The following is a 19,452-nucleotide window of genomic DNA, read 5'->3' on the forward strand; positions in this document are numbered from 1 at the left end:
TGAAGAAGTAAGAACAAAATTGAGGTGGATATCAGACTCCATTATCATAAAATAAAATAGGATTCATGCTCCAATAAGCAAATGAGATTAAAGAATATAATCTGTAAGCATATTGGACTCAGTTGTCGAATATTACTTGACTGTGATCTTAAAATTGAACAGAAGGCTATATACAGGCAATCTCCCTGTTGTAATATGCTCTTGTTACCATTGAAGGAGAACAACCAACAGTAGCATATCCATGGCCCAAATGAATCTATTTTTTTTCAAATGAGGAGAAATTTGTAGGTATAAGACATAGATGAGGTTTGAGAACAAGGTGGTGGGATGCGAGGCTGGATTCCAAAAATCTAGCTTTCACCACCCCCTTGCTATACCTACAAGGAATCTTGAAATTAGTCCTAAGATGTCAATAGAATCTTGCAATATGATGCCACGATATTAAACTATTAGTCATTGTAACGAAGTTGATATCATCGAAGCCGAATGCTTCTCTACGACAACATGATCGTCTTGCTTCTCTCACCTTCCTCCGCCATTGACGAAGAAGATCCTAATGGCTTGGCTGATGCTGCTTCCATGGACGGCGTTTCTTCTCCTTCCCAGCTGCCTATCTGAAACTCTTCCTGACCCTCCAATTCTCGGAGTCTTTAGAGGTTCATTAGGGGCCTTCAACTATAGCGATTTTCAGATCTTCAACTACACCCAGACGCTCGACCACTTCAGCTACCGTCCGGGAAGTTCGGCAACCTTCCAGCAGAGGTACGCCGTGAATTTCAGATACTGGGGCGGTGCCAACAGTAGCTCTCCCATCTTCGTCTACACTGGCGGTGAGGGCGGACTGTTCTTGGAGATCTTCACTGCCGGTTTCTTCACGGATAATGCGCCACGTTTTAGAGCGCTCTTGGTGTACATGGAGGTACATAATTAGCTCATCATTGACAAACCTGTGTTAAAATTCGAAATAATTATTTATCTGTTGTGTCGTTTTGAAATATTCTTGCCAGTGATTTTCAATTTGCAAATCTGAAAACTGTTGCAGCACCGGTATTACGGCGAGTCCGTTCCGTTTAGCTCAAGGGAAGAGGCGTATCGCAACTCCACCACCTTGGGCTACTTCAACTCAGCACAAGCTCTTGCAGATTATGCCGAACTGATCACAGACCTTAAGAGGAGATTATCTGCAGAGAACTGCCCGGTTATTGCTGCCGGAGGATCGTATGGAGGAAGTGAGTATGATGATGATTAGTCTCTGATGATGATAAATTTGATTCAATCACAAGTGGGTTAACTGTATCGACTTCTCCGAGATCAGTGCTTGCGGCATGGCTGCGTCTGAAATATCCACACGTCGCGTATGGAGCACTGGCATCCTCAGCACCCATTCTTTACTTCGACTCTACCACTCCCATGGACGGGTATTTTGTGATCGCCACGAACGATTTCAGGGTAAGAATCTGAAACAGCAGAAACCCAATAAAAATGATATGAGAAGACAGGAATTAAAATCCATCAAGTCCTCATAGTCCCTCTTCATGATCGCAGCAAATCAGTGAAAACTGCTACGAAACCATTAAGCAATCATGGTCTGAGATAGATAGAATCGCCTCACTGCCTGATGGTCTCGGCATCTTGAGCAAAAAGTTCATGACGTGCAGGTAAACTTGATAGTCACTGTCGATTCTCTTCCAACCACGGGATTTCACTTGTTCTCTAATGGCATTCTGGGTCTGTAGTGTTCTTAAAAAGACAGGAGAGCTGAAAGCTTACCTGAAGCAAATCTACACAACCTCTGCGCAGTATGACTACCCTCCACATTACCCAGTTCAGCAGATTTGTTCTGCTATTGATGGAGCAGATCAAGATTCAGACATACTTGACCAAATATTTGCAGGAGTTGTTGCTATAAAAGGAGAACGACCATGTTATGATGTCTTTGAATCCTACTTTCCTCCTTCGGTTATAGAAGGGTGGACATGGCAGGTAAAAAATTTTCATTTCATGATCTTAAATGAAGGAGTGCGTAATTCCGTAAGCTGCGGAGATACAATCGGGGCTGTCTAAAACTGTGAATTGAACTTCTTGCAGTAAGATTATCACTGTTATCGACTCTCTGATAATTGCAGTAATTCCCAGGCATGTTCTGAGATGGAAATTCCGATCGACTGTTATGCGAATGAGACCATGTTTGAGGAATCACGTTTCGATCTACAAGGTTTCACTAAATTTTGCCAGAATGCGTTTGGAGCCACTCCAAGAGCTCATTGGATAGCCATTAACTTTGGCGACCATGTAAATCATCTTCCACATGAATCCGATGAACTCCATCTCTAAGCCTGAACTAAACACGACGCTGCTATTCTGTCTGTAATGCAGGAGATGAAGACAGTGTTAGGAAAGTTCGGCAGCAACATCATCTTCTCAAATGGACTCAGAGACCCCTACAGCGCCGGCGGGTATAAGAATCGTCTTGCTTTTCCTAAGCTCAGTATGAGACAGAATCAAGAACTTTCATTCATATGGATTCCATATAAAAACATAGCCCTGATTCCGTTTCATAGTGAGATCGAATAGCATTTTCACTAACTTTATTAGTTTGGAAGCTTATTTTGTTTTAGTTTCTTGCTTCAAAAAATACAGATTAGTAATCTATAAACACCCGACTTATATATGTTATCTGCTCAACAGGATTCTGCAGAACATTTCAGACAGTGTTGTAGCTGTCCATTCAGAACAAGGTTTGTAAAACAGGAAAGTTTTTTTTTTTTTTTCCGAACTAAGCTCTATTGAATGGATATCAGGCTTTATACTTGCTAATCTCGCGATTTTAGTTAATCTATTTACAGTAGTATATATCTCTTTGATTTCTCAATCTTCTCAACAAGGTTCAACTTCTTTACCTTTTCCACCAGGACTGGGTGTATCAGTGATAGTATCAGAATTCGCCCTAAGGGTTTGTTTGGAACCTCATAAAAAAGAAGAAAAAAAATAAGAATTTAACCATTATTATTTCCAAAAATAGTTAGTAAAAAAAAGAATTTGATCATATTGGCCGATTCATTTGTTGGATTTCAAGGCGTCTGATACATTTGAAAAACTGATACACCCAGGGCAAATTTCCATATTTGAGTTTGTTAGCTTTTCTTGGTGTGTTTGTTTTGTCATGAACTTCTCTTTGCAGGAGCCCACTGCTTGGATCTTCTTCCATCATCCTCAGATACTCCTGAATGGCTCATCTCCCAGCGAATGACTGAAGTCAAAATCATTGAAGGATGGCTTGAACAGTATCATGCTATGGACTGAGGGTCTAAATGTGTCCTCAAGGAGACCCTTTACTCAACCAATCCACTTTTGGGGGACATTTCACCACAGGCATCTTAATAATTAGTTAGATTTTTTCCTCCTTTCTTAGATTTTCTTTCTAGGTTGTTGCTAAAGGTTGGGTCTATTTGAACTTTTTAAGTATATGTCAAGGTTAAGTTACAATCCTTTGTAACCAAAAGTAATCTCATAACTTCTTAAAGTTAAAGTTATAAAATGAATTAAGAAAATGACCTAGAGTTGAGGTTAATAGAGTTCTTAGATATGTTTTGCCTCATTTATCACAGCTCTAGAAAAAAGGAAGTTATAAACAAAAATTTGAAGTTATAAGCACAATTTTTAAGTTATAAAGGAATTGAGAAAGTGACCCTTTTGAGCTTGACTCGACTTGATGTCACCCCTAGTGACTCTTATTGGGAGAAGATAGGAAAAAACTTCCCCATTCAAACTGCTTAAGTTAACAATGGTCTCTCTCTCAGGTGTATGACAATACATGATAACTTAGGGCGAGAGATTTTTTTTTTTGTTTTTTAGAGGGACATGGCGCGATTTGACCTCACGACCTGACGCACCTAATATAAATAGAATACCACTAGACCAAACGACCTTAAGTCGAGAGATCTATTATACACTGAGCTGCAATCTACATTGAATGATGACTAACTACATTTAAAGACACTTCTGGCAGCACTCTTCACTCATCATTGACAGCATCCTACAGATACAAAAGCTGGATGATTTCAACCCTACAGTCCCAGCTTCTTGAGCAAAGCAGGCCATCTTGGAGTTTCTTCCTCGAAAATGTATGTCAATGGAGAAACCAAGATTCCACTCCCTCCAATCTGCCAATACATTATATGAGCAATTTAGCAATCTCAACTAAAATAGCCCCAGATCTTCTAATAAAAGTTAAAAAACCAGGAGAAATAAAAGGGTGTTCATAAACAAATGAGATCTTTTTACTCATCCTATCCGCAAATGAGATCTGTAGTCTCTTTTAGAATACATTATTTGGAACCCTTTTTGTTACTTAGTTGTACCAAACAACCTTCATGATTTGTCAAGTTAAAATATTAAAAGAATAAAGTTTAAAAATAGAAGACATGAGTCTTTTTAGTTTTCTGAAAGATATAAAAAGAAGGGCATCTAACCCATTTCCACCAAAACAATTCTCAAGAGGGAATCATTATGAGAGGAGAAGCCATATTTCCTACCAAAAATAAAAAAATAAAAATAATAGAACAGAAAAATAGAAATTTTAGAGTGGAAAGTATCTCACAGCTCTTAGCTGTTGAACTGATTTATACAGTGCCTTCTTGGGGACACATATGACGATTGCATAGTAGTCGACTATCACACTTCCACTGCGTTTGCAGAATACTGGACTAATTGTTGGTCCCTGTATTAAGAAACTCAAAAATTCAGGAGGAGGAAAGACAAGTACCAGTCGGAAATGAAGACTAATTATGACTACAAAGTTATAACCAGAAGTATATGATTATACTTTCAGTACCAAAAATTTACCCCTATATTACAGTTGAATAGGCATACATCTCAATAGAAGGTATGAAACAGCAGTGACAAATAAGTCTAATAACTAAGCAATTTCTTCCCCACAACATATCCGCCCTACAACCACAGTCTACATCCTTTGTGTTTCACCACACTTAATTAGAATGTCTGGCACCATTTTCCAAGTTGGACTAAGCACCTATTTTATTCATCCTGCTCTGATGAGCACAGTTTTTTCAGTTTCTGAGGGGAAGGGCAAAGTGCACTAATTAATGCTACGCGTATCAACAAAGAAAGCCAAAACCATGAAAGAAGCAATTTGCAGATATGACTGTATGATACAAAGGAAAGCAAGACAGAGAACAGATACATGGTTGGCCTAATTCAAAGATTACCACAAGAATGATCGAGTCATCATCTAATTGCTGGAGTCACCAAAGCAAAACTGACCTAAGTGGTAGACTTTAATAATGCTGCAATGGGTATCATTTTCTATTTGCAGATTAGGAGATTTTTCCTTTGACAATAACAGGTCAGTCTCTTAATTACATGGCATAATAGATGACAGGATAAATGTAGGTGCAAAGTTTTTGAGAAATGGCTAAGGTATGTGAGCATCAAATATCAGGGACTCTAATACCAATAGGATCAAGGTGGGCAACAGATAGATCCCAATAGGCTAATTTTGGACTCCCCCCCTACAGGTAACAAAGAAAACCAACAAAATTGTGCTTCCAGTGGACTCCAACCAAGAGAAAATCAGAATAGATATCGAGTAGGATTTGCATAATGAAAAAAAAAAAAGGACATAAGAAGTTAGATATTCTAAGAATTGAGCCAAAACTACCTTTCCACAGAGGGGTACAGACATTCCAAAAGAATGAAAGGTAAAGCACTTCAAAATCCATTTCTTGGGCTGCATCACTAAGCCACTCTGGTAAGGACCACTGAAGCAGAGATCCTAAGAATTAATGACAGGGAACACTATACACAACTGGGGCTACTTAGATATGAGGAGAACTGCTCCTATTGGCAGAATTGGGAAGGACAAGATGATTTCAAGAAGCAATGATATAACTGTAAAAGAAAGCCCTTAAGACAGATTCTTCAGTGCAACCAATCCCAGCATATCATGACAAAGTTACAAATGTTATACATGGAGCATTGGAGATCTAGTCTATTTCTTACGAGCACCTTCTATGGTTATTACAGCAGAAGAAGCCTTAAGGAGGACCTGGTGGGTTTGGAAGCTAAGAAACTACCAATATTATCAAACACATGATATTCTGAAGGACAGCCAATATGATACTTTAGAAATTAACTGAGTCTCTTTACTTTTTGTCAGCCAAATAATCCAGATTGCGTTACAGCAGGAAACGCTAGTACCAAAGCCTAGCTGTGTAGGTTTACTCACTACAATCTGAAGTATCCTTCTCTTTCTTGCATTCTTCATTGTCTACAAAGGAATATCTTCTTTTTCTTCATACAGTTCTTTCCACCCATAAAAGAAAAGAAATTTAAATAGTTCACCGAAACAGAAGAGATTAACAAATTTCCAAACCAACCACTTAATGATGCTCAATCTAAATGGTAGTTGGACTCTCCCCCATGCAAAATAAAAAGTAATGTTTCATCAAAGGGCCTGGACCCAGTCAATTAACGAAAAGGTAAAGAATTATTTGAAAAGTTCATCACTGGATTCCAACTCTTCTGCACACAAAAACCTTTAAGTGGGAGAGAATTTCTTTTTTTTTTTTTTTTTTTAATGACAGAATAACAAGCCAAGAATTTCCATGCACCCAAATTATACTGATTCAAAAAATATAAGTAATTTATACTAACCTGCAATCCAGATAAAGATGGTTGGCTAAGGATTCTTTTAGCCACTTCCTCAGCACTACCTCCTCTCATGTTTGCAGTCACCTTCCATTGGTCAAACGTATAAGTAAGGATATGTTCAAGAGAAAAGAAAATTTTGCAGCTGAAAATTTAAACAAATAATTCTCTATTAAAACAAAACCAAATCATGTAAGTAGAACCAAAAGAAAGGTAATCAAACTCTGAGATACCGTGAATTGTCCAAGGGCCAAAAGATGTGCTTCCAATCTTTCAAGGATCTCATGTGTAGTGTCTAGTACACCTTTCCGCTGGATTAATGCCTGCTTGCCTGCTACAAGAACAGCCTACAAAAAAATCAACAATTGAAATCAACATTGATGCTAAGAAGTAGATTACAGTATCTGTAAACAGTCTGGAAACTTACCTCACTTTCTAATACAATTCCATCTCCAATTTCTTTTAAATTATTTTCACGCAAAGTTGTTCCACTGCTCACAAGATCCAGAATAGCATCTGCTATGCCCATCTAATATGTATAAAAAAAGACAAAAAGAGTGAGAGAAAATGATCAGTTAAAAAAATTAAGAGAATCTGATGACACTAAAGGGTTTTAAAATAAATATCATAGCCTACTTTTCAAGTGGTTAAAAAAATCAGAGGTTAGAAGGGTTTGAACAGGAAGAATGCTTGCAGAAGATTGAATTATCTTAACTCTCTCTCTCTCTCTCTCTCTCTCTTGAAATTATGAAGCCAACAATAATATTTGAATAAAAAAAGGCCAACAAAAATCTCATACCGCAGGAGCTGCCTCCAGTGCCCCATCAGCTGTTGAGAAAGTAACATGCTTCAGTCCCTTCTCTTTCACAAATTTGGGTCCCAACTGAATTAAAAGCAAAACATGTTACCGAAGAAGAAGTAGAAGAAGAAAACAGGAAAATAACCAGAAACACATAACTTACATAGGTGAAGCCAGTAACAATTCTCAAAGGCTTCTCAGGAGTCCATTGAGGCATCTGCACCAGCTCATCAAGGGAGTTGATATTTTCGAAAATTCCGTACTTTGGAATCTGAAAAGTTCATAAATTCATATTATCAAGTGATGACTGTGTTGATGAAGCAAAACTCTCTAAATGACTATAGCATTAATACATACAGCGAGGGACAAACGACAATCACCGAATCCAAGTGCGTCATGAACTATGATCAATTCCTCGTCACCCTGTTGAACAAAAAAGAGTTCCAAAATAATATATATATTCACTAATTTATACATTCAAATGGTATAACACTAAAAATAAAGAAAATCTATAAACCTAGTGGTAGAAGACAGTTCATGTTAGCAACTAGAAAAAAAAATTGATATTCCATGTTACACATGAGGATCTGATAGTTAAACCTCATCAATAAGCCACTTAAGAACATGTTGTGGACACAAAGGCAGACCAGCAAAAGAGACAGCTATTGCTCTACAAGATTACATTTTTTTCAGTGCTGAAAGCTGTTAAGTACTGTATGCTGCTGTGACCAAAGTAGGCAACGTACTTTCCAGATGAGGCATCACAATTTCATTAATCAATGTCCAAACAAGTCTCACTAGAAAAGAACCGAGAAATAACCACAAGCAAATCTCCTTCAACCACAAGAGGACAAGAGAAGCTCCAATAATCTAATCCCAACAGTCAAAGATGGGCAGGAAGCTCCACTTTAGACAAATCACAATACCTAAAAAGTGCAGAGTATACTTGAATGGCCGAGTCATGAATGGTCACGGATGGCACTCCTACCTCCAGTTCTTCCTAGTTTTCCCTTAGGGTTCCCAACAAAATTCAGTTTTACCCATCCCCCAGAAGGAGGCTCCCAAAGTATAATAGAAGGTATCTAGGAGCAGAAGAAGCAACTAGATCCTTCTAATGCATACTAAGAATTGAAGTAAACAAAAGTGGGACGGAGAAATGTTTATTTATCCAAAAGTGAGTATAATTGATAATTTTGTTAAAAAAAAAACCCCACTGTTCTAGATTTATCATTGAAAGTTCTAGCATTCCTTTCTTTCTAAAGAGCCCAAACCATTGCTGTAAAAATTGTTTGCCACAAACTTGTACCTTGAGTAGATAAAAATCTTTTCAAAATATGAACCATAAAATCAGGAAAAGATGATGAAAAACATGTCATAAAACCAAATTTGTGCAACCAAGCACCCAAAACCGAAAATGCAAGATAATGAATAAAACTGTGATTTACAGATTCTGCACCGGCATTGGAAACTTTCAATTTAAATTTTCAACGGTTTGTCCCCTTTTAGTAATTGATCTTCTGTGAGGATCTGGCTTTGAAAATACATCAAAGGAAATACTTAACTTCAGGAGGCGTTGGATTGTCCACACTAAGACAGAAACCACATGATTTAAAGGAAGCATAAAAAGATGAGATTGTAAAGACCCCCGATGTACGAAGCTTCTAAATCAACTCATCATTCCCATTACCCACCATGATTCTCAAAAAAAGACAAAAGATTTCCAGTTATGTTGGCTTCATGATCATGAAAAAGCACATACAACACTATAAATCAAACTTTTGTAAGCTCAGAAAATAAACTATATTAATTCACAGTGACACTGCATATTTGATGTGAATTTTTATCATAAGTGACTGCGGAGGAATTTGTTATTAAAGCATGTAAAATAATATAAAGAAAGAAAGCACACAGAACCTCCAAGAAAGAAACAAAAAATTACAGAAAAGGGGAAGCACAAAAAGACCTACTCACAACCTCATGGGCCAGTCTATTAGCCAAGGAGTTAGTGTTAGGAACTAGATGCCCTAATTCGATACTAACGAGAGCAATAATAATTGCAGAAGAAGAAATAATCAAGCATGAAGAAAACACAAGATTTATACAAGTTCACCTCAAGGTGAGACTACGTTCTATCTTCCGCCGCTACAATAATTTACTATGATGATGAAGTAGTTTACAAGAGAAATCGCACACAATCAAGTGTTTTTCTCTAACCTCTCTCAGCCCCAACAGATGATTCTCCTCAATAATATCCTAACAACGGCACCCCCAAACATAAAGAGAACTAAGGCAACCGTAATACAAGGTCGGTCCGCGTGCCGACTCTGCGTAAGACGTTAATTAGACTCCACAACTTAACAGTTAGTACTTCCAAGTAGATGCAACCAAGTGATACCAAAATAATGATTAAGGGCTCTTATCTCACCAATAATAGTATCAACTCTTCATGGCCGGTCCTCAGCACTACCAATCCAACCAATAATATTTATTGAGCCACCTTCAGGAATAATATTGTTGTGATTCAAATGACTGAGAACTTTTATCTCCATAAACAATACCATTACCTCCACATCAGCTGCATGTCTATACAGGATTGAACTACTGAGCTACAAGACAACAAAAATTATCCATAGTGCAGCCACCAAAGCCTGCTGGACCTGGATTCCTATGAGGGTTGCCACTAAAATTTTGTTTCAAAGTCCCCAGTGGAGGCATCCCAACTCACCATGGGAAACCAGTTTACCACTTTGTCCTAGAAAAATAAACCAAAGTTTCTTGACAAAAGCACTACCGAGTTCCCAAAAGTCAAATTGTTCTTTGCACAAACAAAAACTTGATGATAAGAGCAATTTATGACCCAACCAACAGAATTCCGTTCCTTTTAAGCAAATGTTTCAAAGGATTGATATAGCACTAGCCTTCCAAAGAAGCTTCCTAAATCAGCTCAACAGAAAAAGTGACCACAAAGAAATAAGATCATTGACCTAAGCAAGCACACATCGTGTAACTCTGTATCTGTTTAAGAAGTGGGCGGCCAGATTTCAGCTGCTAGTATGCAATGGAGGATGAGAAACAAGATTTCTCTAGCCTTCACATAATTGGGGCAAACATCGAATGATAATGTCATGCTCCTTCTAACAAAATTATCCCGAGCTGCACTATTAAGAAAGTCATGACTTTTTGGGAACCAACTGTTAAATTGGTTCTAAGGCCCTATCCCAAAATGACTAGTCAACTTAGGAAACCTTTTTTCTTACTAATAAACTTAATATCTTTGTACTCACTAATCCATGTGGGACTATTCCTTAACACCAACTAAGAGAACTATGAAATTGCAATTTATTATAAAGATGCCACCAAAATTTACCTGATCAAGCAAGAGTCCAATGCACCTTATCCACAAGAAAAGGGAAAGAAGTGATCATATGCAAGGAATCTAGACAGCTCATTAATCACCAAGAATTCATTTTCAGACACATTTCTCCTTAAATTGAGAATAGAAGAGGGAGATCAATGGACCATGGACGGCGAAAAAAAAAAAAAAAAAAAGAATCAGAGAAAATCTTCAACCTAAAGTCTCCTTGTCACGCCACTTTTTTTTTTCTTAAATGATGCTGAATTTTATTAAATCAAAAGCTTAGAAGAGCAAGATTGCAGGGGGGAAGTCTTCCCAAACAATGAGAGATTGACGACTTTAGAGTCTCCGTCAATAAGCAGCTTTCCGTGAAGATGGTTCTTGAAAATTTGAAGACCAAATAGGAGGGTACTCACTTCAGCAGTGTTAGAGTCGGCAATGCCAACCGGCCCCGCATAAAAGAGAACAAATTCCCCACAACTATCTTTGAAGACACCACCCGCACCCGCCAACCTGGGACAGCCCAATGCATTGCCATCATCGAAGTTGAGCTTGATGCAGTCGCTAGGGAGAGGTTCCCAAACAACCACGATCGGCATCTTGTGGGAACCCGCCATATAAGCCAGCAAACTCCAATTTCCACGAAGGATATACTTGACAAAGTGGCAAATTCCTTTCAGGTATGTAACCAACTACAGATCAAGCCCAATGCATAAGAAGTCGTGCTATCCGGGGTACTTGATTTGGAGTTGAATCTCCGGTTGTTGCACTCTCCTTGTCACAAAGACATTGACTTTTGTTCATTACATGTTCCATTGTTCACCACCTCTAAATAGTTGTTTTATCTTGTTTCATAAAAAGTTTGCAGATTACAACCATTTGGAAAAAAAAATGGCGCTTTGCAAACAGGTATCATGTGTGACGCCCTGTTTTGCTTTTTCACTAGTCCAGCACATGACATAACTCTTGAACCATCAATACATATAATCATCAAACGCATAGTAAGACATTTCTCTGATGCTATCCCAAAAAGTATGCATTGATATGCATTTTTCAAACCTTTCAAACAAGAAAAAAAAAACATTTTATTTACTGGTTTTTTCTGGGAAATGCACAGTATACTCTTCTCTAATGCAGTATACTTTGGTCCACCTGCAAGAAGTAGCACTAGGTACACTCAAGCACTAAGACATTTCTCAACATCTTTGACATCAGAGATTTGATTGGTGGAACACAAAACAAGCTAACTCATGGTGGCTGAAGACAAACTGGATGTTGGCTCTCTCTCCCAGTATTTGCCAAAATGTTTTCATCTTTAATTATTTATTATGATAAATATTTAAGTTAAGATTCCTAAACAGATAGTTTTCCCTGACACCAAAAAGTAAAAAAAATAAAAAAATCAGGAGTTTTAGAACAAGAAACATAAACCAGCATATATATGAGAATCCGGAATTATACATGAAAAGAAAGCTATGCATTTGAGTATATAAGAAGCATCTAGTCACAAAATAAGACTTTTGTTTGTCTGAACAAGTACGAAAGGAAAAATAAACAAATGATCAAGTTCCACAACTCAAAAAAGATAAGATTAAGCACTCAAATTGGTTTACCTTTCCATGTTCACACACTGTATCCAGTCCAACAATACCAAGATCTAGATCTCCAGAAACCAATTTGCGAACAATATCTTTTGGACGCTGAAACCAAACTTCAAAATTTGAGATCTGCATAAAAAAATCGTAAAAAATATTAAAAAAAATCCTTGTCATGGCATTAGAAAACCCTTCAACATTATGCCAGCAAAGAAAACTAAATTGTTTAGGTACATAAGATACAAAAGGATGTCATAATGTGGATAATATCAATATGCAACAGCAGTACCTCAAGCATCCACTGCAAGGGTTTCAAACTTTTTACTAAGAACACATGTCCTCCTTGCAGGTGCTTTACCAAGTGGATCTAACTTGAAGCTTATTTAGTACATGCCCGAACTCTTCTCCCTCTTCCTCAGACACTTAAAAACAATCTCAGTCATGTTCATTTTCATCTTCACTGAAATTTTTATCACTCATAACACTGTCAATGGTACCTGAAAGCCTATAGCTGGCCTCATGAATTATCTATACCAAAAAATACACGGAAGGATCATGATATCCCATTTCCTTCACATTGGAATGCACTGCTGGTAACACTCAAACCTTGGAAACTTCCTCCTTTCACTTGAAATATGATTAACAAAGCTCAACAATGATGATAAGGTTGCTATTTCCATTTTTAAATGTAATTTGAAACCAAGTGACAATCTTCAATCCTGATAAAATGCATCTATTTGTTTAGCAGACATCAATGCAATATGATCAAGCAATATATGCATTCATTACTACCAGTTGGAAGGTCAACGAATTACACTTCAAGAGCAAGTCGGTAGACATTGACAATGAATTTATTGAACATGCTCTTAAATTTAAACTTCAAATGATTTCATTAGCCTTTGTTCTGCAATTTTTAAAGACATCAGTTCTACCAGACAGGTTTACTTTCCGCCTCAAAAACATAAATATATTCTTGCTGAGAGTTTTCTTTTGAACCTTTTTCCATACAGCTAGCAAATTTATAAAGTTAGCAGACCTTCATCAGTGCCTATTAGTTAAAAGGGGAAGTCCTTTGAATGTGATCCTTACATGACTGTTCCTGCAGTTTCCTTCCAGAGTGGGCTCTACGAGTGACCACTGCCAACATGTATTTTAGAGAATACTATGATTTCATAAAAAATTCCTGGAAGGAAAACTGCGCCTTAAACCAAGGTTCAAGAAAAAATGCTTATCGTTACCTATCCCAACATTCCTAAGCCTCGTTAAACCGAATGCCAAAACAAATAGCATAGAAGAACTAAAAAACCCAAACCCCGGAAAAATTTACCTGAAAGAAATAATACAATATCCAATGGCAGAAAGCGCATTATGTCTTTTGTAAAAAACTAGAGCTAAAAAAACCAAGAAGAACACATACCTGCGGAATGTCCGCAACGTACTGCCGAGGATTCACCTGCCTGACAGTTAATTGGCAATCCTAAACGGCAAAAGAACTTCCAAATTAACAACTCGACTCGCACATAAGATAAATGAAACGAAACAAAGAGAAGAAGTCAACTGAAGAATACTTTAAGGAGTTGAAGTGTCTCCGATGCCATTCGACCTTTACTCGGCAAACCGAGTCGGATAACGTCCCTCTCCGACGCGTCCATCTCAATCTTTCCATCCACCAAATCTGGAGCAATCACCGAGGAGGAACAAGAGACGAAATGGGGCTTCGGCGAGGCGCTAGAGGGTGAGAAAAAGCAGAGGGGTCTAGCAGGGTAAGAGCAGCGTGGAACAAAAAGAGCCTGAAATGCAGCCATTGTCAAGTAAAGGGTGATTCAATCTTTGCTCGCTGATTCTTCCCCTTTCCTCGTGTCTGCAGTTTAATATAGATAGAGAGACAGAAAGAAGAGAATCCGCTTAGGGCATCTTCCCCGCATCAGGATGCTGCTTTGAACAGGCCGCAGGCACCTTTCCTTTTGCGACGGCGCACACGTGTATGGAAGGAATAGTGACGGTTAATCCTGTAGGCCCCAGATGCGTCGTTGCTTCTTCGAAAACGTAGAGTTGCTCAAATGAGGAAGGATAAGAAGCAATTGTCCAATCCAGTAATCAAATTCTAGAGTTCAGTTTTTTGTTTTTTGGAATGCATGATCATGGTGCACGAAATGCTGCCTCTATTGTTGGAGATCGCCAACGAGTACCATTGAAGGGTTCTTGTTACCACTTTTGCTCTCAAACTCCGATAGGGGTGGGCTTAATGCAGATCCTTCAGAGTTTTCTTTAGAAGAATATGATTTTTTATCTTAAGAAAACCCTTTCTGTAGTGACACCCAGATGTCTATCCAATACGCAAAGATACAGCACAGCCAGCATGGTTTGAGCAGAAGCCAGCAGGGAATTCAGTTGCAGCAGGGAGAACCAGGCGCGAGAAGAAAATCCCAATGAGCCTCAAAGAATACATGATCTAGGTAGATTAACCATTCGAGGAAGATAAATAAGCATTACAAGAAAATGGACTTCTACAGCGAATCTATAAAGCATCATAGAGAATGGCATTACCAGTTGAATAGAATGCAAATACCAATGGTTCTTCTATTGATATTTGCAGAAAAGAGAAGAAAATCTCCTAACAGTTCCAAAAAATTATGTTTCATTAATAAAGCCAAGATAGTAACTGGATGTTAGAAAGAAGTCAAAGTAGAGTAAGCTTTCAAAGGGTTATGTCCAACAATGCTTCTGCTTGCTTCTCACATATATCATACTCTGCACTAAAGAAATAAAGAAGGAATTAATATCTTTTAAGGTTTATGCAACAACAGAGTTACCTCCACAAAGTGTTTCCTCTCTTGAGCTTGAGAAAGCTTAAATTTTGCACCTCTCTCAATGATAGAACATCTAAAATCTAAGGAAGGCATGCACATAACCATTACAAAGTGGTACTTAACCAAACCAACCACAAAAAAATTTAAATATTGGACCAGAACCTACATATGAATAATGCAAGAGAATGCAATCAATACCTGAAGTAATCTTTCAAACCCATCCACTTTGGCTTCCCATCAAGAATATTGTAATTAAATCTCCTCCCCTTTTTCTTTAGGGCATCCACTTGGCTAGTCGAATGGGTACTTATAGTACTTTTTCTCTCTCCTACTGGGTCGAATAGAGGGTTTTCTTATTAGATGACATGTTTTCTTCTTTTTCTTTTTCTTTTTCTATCTTCATTGGATTGATCTTTTTTTCCCAGGAAAACAGTCTTAGTAAAGCCTTTTCTCTCTCTTTACCAATTAGACAAGGATCGTCTAATCGAACAACTTTGCTTTTCTAGCCTCCATTATCTTGAGCAGTCAGACAAAAGGTTTCACTTCGTCTAGGCTGATGTGTTTGCCTTACTGTTTTGAATTCTCTTATTCGATCGTCATTGCTGCTAGGTCATTCAAACAATACGTTTCCTTTTTTGGAATGAGATGCTCGTTTCCCTTTTTCTAGGGACCATTTGGATAGTCCTTGGTTAGTGGAATGGATATGTTGCTTGAAATTTTCTTCGAGGCTAGTGGAGTTGCAAAGCATACTTAATTTTCATCATTAGTAACTTAATTATTTATTATCAGTAAATTATCTCAACAAGGATCTTGACACCAACAATTGTTTGTTGAGCATACAAGAAATATTAATATTTTGTCATACATGATCGATCCATGTGTGACATATAACATAAAAATAATAATTAAGCAGATAGCATCAATAGACCATAACAAAGTGTACATACTAAAGAGGTATTGTGTGAACCAAAGTTTTCAAACTATGGTCCCACTCTTCAAACATTGATAGCAGATTGCACATAAAGGTAGCAAGTTTCACACCTCAATTGTAGACTCCACTTTGCAATGACAAGTCCAAATTAGTGTTGGCTTGTTTGGTTATGGATCTTATGTCCAAACTATTTGTTGAATTTATGAAAAAGATAAAAACTTCATTGAATTGTTGTAATTAGGGTACATGAACCCCTGTCTATAATAGAGGAAAGTAGTAGAGTCCAATTACAATTAAACTACATTTATCCCAATTACACCCAAACTGTAACACTTAAAGATAAGTCATAGCGTAATTAAATAACTCAACATAAATAGAAGACAAGCATAACTAAGACACCTTTAAACTGAGACTCTCCTGTGAAATCACATTTTGTGAGACTCTTATAAGACTCCACCATATTAATTTTGGCTCTGTGAGACTGCTTACTGTGAGAGTCGTATAAGAGGTTTTCATATCTTTTCTTCAACACTACCTAATGTCATATAACCTGAAATAGCTAGACTAGAGGTTCATAAGTTTATGATGCTGTTATGATTATTATAGGTCTTTCGACTACAACATCTTACATCCAAATCCAATTCCCTGTTGAGGACAAAAAAACTGCTACATTGAACTCACCAGTTTTAACTATCAATGGCAGCACATCCCAATCCTTTCCAGCCATAGGCAGACACGGTTGCAATGTTGTATCTTATTGCTTGATAGCAGGTGGAATGCATCAATCATTTGTCTTTCACTCCACCCAGAAGGGAGTTTTAACTATCAATGGCAGCACATCCCAATCCTTTCCAGCCATAGGCAGACACGGTTGCAATGTTGTATTTTATTGCTTGATAGCAGGTGGAATGCATCAATCATTTGTCTTTCACTCCACCCAGAAGGGATTTCGAGGAAGACCAATCAAGCAGAGATTTGATTTTCTGCCAACTGCTACTCCAAATTCCTCAGTCATATCTAAATTTTCATTCTTCATTCCAGAAGGGAGTTTCCAATCGAAGTGGTAGAGGAGTTGAGCCAGAGGAAGCTCCACGTTCGCCAGCCCAAACGTAATTCCGGGGCAAATCCTTCTGCCAGCTCCGAAAGGGATGAAACTGAAGTTGCCGCCTCTGAAATCGATCTGCTTGTTGAGAAACCTCTCTGGCTTGAAAATGGCTGCGTCGTCTCCCCAGAATTCTGGGTCTCTTGCAATAGCCCATGCATTTACTAGAACTCTGGTTTTGGCTGGTATGAAGTATCCGTTCACTTCACAATCTTCTCTGCATTCTCTTGGAAGCAACAGCGGCGCTGACGGGTGTAGTCTCAGAGTCTCCTTGATGACAAGCTTGAGATAGATTAATTGTTGAAGATCGACTTCGGAGACCCTTTCCTTCCCTTTGAGAACCAATCTCACCTCTTCCTGTGCTCTCGCCATGATCATAGGATTTCGTACCAGTTCGGACATGGCCCACGACATGACATTGGAAGAAGATTCGGTCCCCGCCACGAAAACGTCCTGAGATGGCAGCAAAGACGACCAAAACCGTCACGGTTGATTCTCAATAGTTAATATATACCTATCGCTAATTTTTCACAGAGAAGAAAAAAATATTTTAAGGATCCTATCTTCATCATTTCAATCTGACAGGTGGTTGGGGAAGCTCACCATGATTACAGCTTTTATGATATCGTCACTAGCATCAAATTCAATATCACCACGATGCTTGAGCTTCATGAGGACGTCGATAAAATTGTCATCTGTGTCTCTCTCATTAGCCTCCTGTATGATCTGACCTCGAAGCTGGTGCTCTTCAATAATGCCATTTAAGATCCCATCAAGTTTAAGATGAAGCGCCCTCATCTTATACTCCATACAAGTGATCAAAGAAACCAACTTGGAAGAGGGGAAAAGATCCGATACGTTCAAGCCTCCCACCAGTTTCAAGCCTTCCTTGGTCGTCGTTATGAACAGTTCTTGGTATCCACTTCTGCTACCAAAAGCCACTCTTGCAGTTATATCATTAGTGAGAGAGGTGAACATTTCAGTAAGGTTTATCGCTCTCATACACGACGATGAGATTTCTTTTATGAATTTGTTCACCTCGTCTTCTCTGATGGGTTTGAATGATTCCACTCTTTTGGCTGTTAAAAGCTCCAACTGGCATACCTTTCGAAGCTGTCTCCAGTGCTCGCCATACGGTGCCATGACGATGTCTCTAAATCCATAAGAAGCGTCCTTCATACTGAGTATCTCTGGCCGATTCGCGAATTTCAGGTCATGCGTCTTCATGATCTCCTTAGCCGCCATGGCGGAAGAGACGACGAGGGTGGGAACTTGGCCGAGTTGCAAGTGCATCAGAGGCCCGTACTCCCTGGCTAAGTCTCGCAGGGTGTGGTGAGGGAGGGGACTAAGCAAATGGTGCAGGCTGCCGATGATTGGCAGTTTCCATGGACCTGGAGGCAGCTTGGACGTCAAGTGTTTGTTCTTTGCTCTCCTCCAATTCTTAGCCGACATGAACAGACAAAGAAGGAAGATCAAGAGGAGAGGGATGAGGGATTGCAGATCGATATCCATTGGGAAGAAGTACTGCAGGAAGGCACGTCTGCCTCTGCAAAGCATCTTTTCTTATATAATGGTGAGGGTGGTCCCTCTGCCTGCCTCCATTAATTTCTAGACATCACTCCATACCGTTGCCATTAGTACCCAAGATTCTTATCTTACAGGCTTTTCCCAAAAGTCAAGAGTCCATTACTGTAGCATGAAGTCCTGAACACAGTTTTGATAGGGAAGATGACTGATAATCCACTGCTTTTCGACTACTAAAAACAGGGTTTGAGTCTTAAGAAGTAGCAATCAAGTTTGATAGTTAAACATATGTTTAGAGTAGTTTATGTGAAAGATTACATGTTCCATATCATAGACGTCTTTTCAAATTGTTGCCAAACTTCTTCTTCTTGTAATCCTCTAAGATATTCTCTCAATGATTCTATCACTAAAACTTTAGGAAATTGTTTAATTAATGTTATATGCATTAGGTTGCCAAACTTATCTTTTTTTTCTTAGAGTTGTGTGAGATCTTACTCTTATTTGAGGATTTCTATTTGCAACTTTGATTCTAAACTAAGTTCAATGTAAATAATAACAATTGCATAATCTACACGCGTAGGTTAATAATGGTTCACAACCCAAATTCAAGTTGTTACATCCACTTCCGAAATGTTTGCAAGTTGGAGTTGTAGGTTAATAATGGTTC

General features: G+C 38.3%; 3 protein-coding genes across 3 annotated transcripts; 1 reads left to right on the forward strand and 2 right to left on the reverse strand.

The window, feature by feature from the left end:
- The first annotated feature begins 556 nt into the window (after window positions 1–556).
- LOC137966378 (uncharacterized) lies at window positions 557–3,303 on the forward strand. Its single transcript, XM_068812965.1, has 9 exons — window positions 557–919; window positions 1,043–1,229; window positions 1,316–1,449; window positions 1,546–1,658; window positions 1,737–1,983; window positions 2,137–2,292; window positions 2,377–2,456; window positions 2,689–2,738; window positions 3,182–3,303. Exons 1-9 carry the CDS (start codon window positions 557–559, stop codon window positions 3,301–3,303), a joined length of 1,452 nt encoding a protein of 483 aa, XP_068669066.1.
- A 567-nt stretch (window positions 3,304–3,870) lies between these two features.
- LOC137965974 (ATP phosphoribosyltransferase 2, chloroplastic-like) lies at window positions 3,871–14,333 on the reverse strand. Its single transcript, XM_068812395.1, has 11 exons — window positions 13,987–14,333; window positions 13,836–13,895; window positions 12,437–12,550; window positions 7,826–7,891; window positions 7,632–7,739; window positions 7,469–7,552; window positions 7,097–7,198; window positions 6,903–7,016; window positions 6,676–6,756; window positions 4,601–4,720; window positions 3,871–4,163 (listed from the first exon to the last, which is right to left on the reverse strand). Exons 1-11 carry the CDS (start codon window positions 14,221–14,223, stop codon window positions 4,068–4,070), a joined length of 1,182 nt encoding a protein of 393 aa, XP_068668496.1. The 5' UTR covers window positions 14,224–14,333; the 3' UTR covers window positions 3,871–4,067.
- Window positions 14,334–16,522: 2,189 nt separating this feature from the next.
- LOC137966432 (premnaspirodiene oxygenase-like) lies at window positions 16,523–18,780 on the reverse strand. Its single transcript, XM_068813040.1, has 2 exons — window positions 17,865–18,780; window positions 16,523–17,714 (listed from the first exon to the last, which is right to left on the reverse strand). The coding sequence occupies exons 1-2, from the start codon at window positions 18,771–18,773 to the stop codon at window positions 17,088–17,090; spliced, it is 1,536 nt and encodes a 511-aa protein (XP_068669141.1). The 5' UTR covers window positions 18,774–18,780; the 3' UTR covers window positions 16,523–17,087.
- Between the last annotated feature and the right edge of the window lie 672 nt (window positions 18,781–19,452).

Source organism: Aristolochia californica, unplaced genomic scaffold, assembly GCF_029961685.1.
Source record: "Aristolochia californica isolate CCGP_79_NKW_82.1479 unplaced genomic scaffold, dmAriCali1.0.hap1 SCAF_5, whole genome shotgun sequence".
NCBI classification, from domain to species: domain Eukaryota; kingdom Viridiplantae; phylum Streptophyta; class Magnoliopsida; order Piperales; family Aristolochiaceae; genus Aristolochia; species Aristolochia californica.

Coding starts and splice junctions, on each gene's coding strand:
- LOC137966378 (XM_068812965.1), top strand. CDS start 557: ATGGCTTGGCTGATGCTGCTTCCATGGACGGCGTTTCTTCTCCTTCCC. Junction 1,450..1,545: donor TCGCCACGAACGATTTCAGG/GTAAGAATCTGA, acceptor TCATGATCGCAG/CAAATCAGTGAAAACTGCTA. Junction 1,984..2,136: donor TAGAAGGGTGGACATGGCAG/GTAAAAAATTTT, acceptor AGTAATTCCCAG/GCATGTTCTGAGATGGAAAT.
- LOC137965974 (XM_068812395.1), bottom strand. CDS start 14,223: ATGGCTGCATTTCAGGCTCTTTTTGTTCCACGCTGCTCTTACCCTGCT. Junction 7,740..7,825: donor ATTGTCGTTTGTCCCTCGCT/GTATGTATTAAT, acceptor TGAACTTTTCAG/ATTCCAAAGTACGGAATTTT. Junction 7,017..7,096: donor GAATTGTATTAGAAAGTGAG/GTAAGTTTCCAG, acceptor ATTTTTTTGTAG/GCTGTTCTTGTAGCAGGCAA.
- LOC137966432 (XM_068813040.1), bottom strand. CDS start 18,773: ATGGATATCGATCTGCAATCCCTCATCCCTCTCCTCTTGATCTTCCTT. Junction 17,715..17,864: donor TCATAAAAGCTGTAATCATG/GTGAGCTTCCCC, acceptor CTGCCATCTCAG/GACGTTTTCGTGGCGGGGAC.